General features: G+C 59.0%; 1 protein-coding gene across 1 annotated transcript in view; it reads right to left on the reverse strand.

The window, feature by feature from the left end:
- AMER1 (APC membrane recruitment protein 1) overlaps positions 1–880 on the reverse strand; it is a gene marked incomplete at both ends in the record, with an annotated part of 1,777 nt that extends 897 nt beyond the window's left edge. Inside the window, one exon of the mRNA XM_010291538.1 lies at positions 30–880. Within this exon, the coding sequence (XP_010289840.1) occupies positions 30–880 (851 nt within the window). The remainder of the gene's footprint in view (positions 1–29) is intronic.
- Between the last annotated feature and the right edge of the window lie 4 nt (positions 881–884).

Raw genomic sequence — 884 nt, forward strand, 5'->3', positions numbered from 1 at the left:
CCGGCTCCTTTTTGTGAGTGGCCTTTAGCCGCTCTTCTTCCGTTTCCATCACCCCTCTCTTCTGATCCATCATCTGGATCAGGCTCTTCTCAGGGGGGAGGCAGACGTCCAAGAAGTAGCTGAAGATCACTGGGCGTGAGACTTTGCTCTCAAACAGGGATTCCTCCCCGTGAGAGGGACTCATCAGCGCGTCAAACTCATAAAGTGCATCGCCGCTGTAACTGTCTCTGGGAAGACGGTCCTTCTTGATCTCACCGAGCCCGTCGCCAGCTTCGTCCTCCGGCCCCGGCGTGGTGGAGTCATAATAACCCTCGTCGCTATTAGGGGCGGACTCTTGCTGGTCACTCTGTGGCGTCAGGAGGTCAACGACGTCCATCGCGTCCCCCACGTAGGGGTGGGCTTCCGCCTCGTGCGAGGCATGTGTCTCCAAACTGCTACTCGACACCTGGGCTCCGTAGCTGCTGTCCCCTGCCGTGTTGCTGCTCCATATCTGGTGGAGGTACTCCTCTGCCTCCTCGGGTATGGCCATCTCCTCCCCACCGCCCTGGTAGGTGACCAGGCAGGAGCTCCGTTTAGCAGCGTCTCTGCTGCGCTCCACAGAGATGGTGCTCTCAGCAATGTCGGGCTCAGCAATGTCGTCTCCACATCCCGTCAGGGAATCGAAGCTCTTCAGGGACGTGACATCTCCTAAGATGAGGCTCAGCAGGTCCCCAGAGTGTAGGCAGGGAGGGTCATTGTCCATGAAGTCCTCAGGAAAGGCCAGCAGCAGGTTGCCACGGTCAAACTCCGCGCCGACAAGAGCGTCAGCCTCTGATTTCGTATCCAGAACGTCCCTCTTCCCCGGCATCGCCGCTGCGTCGCCCTCAGAGTTGCCTTCATCAGCA

The sequence above is a fragment of the Phaethon lepturus genome, unplaced genomic scaffold (assembly GCF_000687285.1).
Source record: "Phaethon lepturus isolate BGI_N335 unplaced genomic scaffold, ASM68728v1 scaffold46537, whole genome shotgun sequence".
NCBI classification, from domain to species: domain Eukaryota; kingdom Metazoa; phylum Chordata; class Aves; order Phaethontiformes; family Phaethontidae; genus Phaethon; species Phaethon lepturus.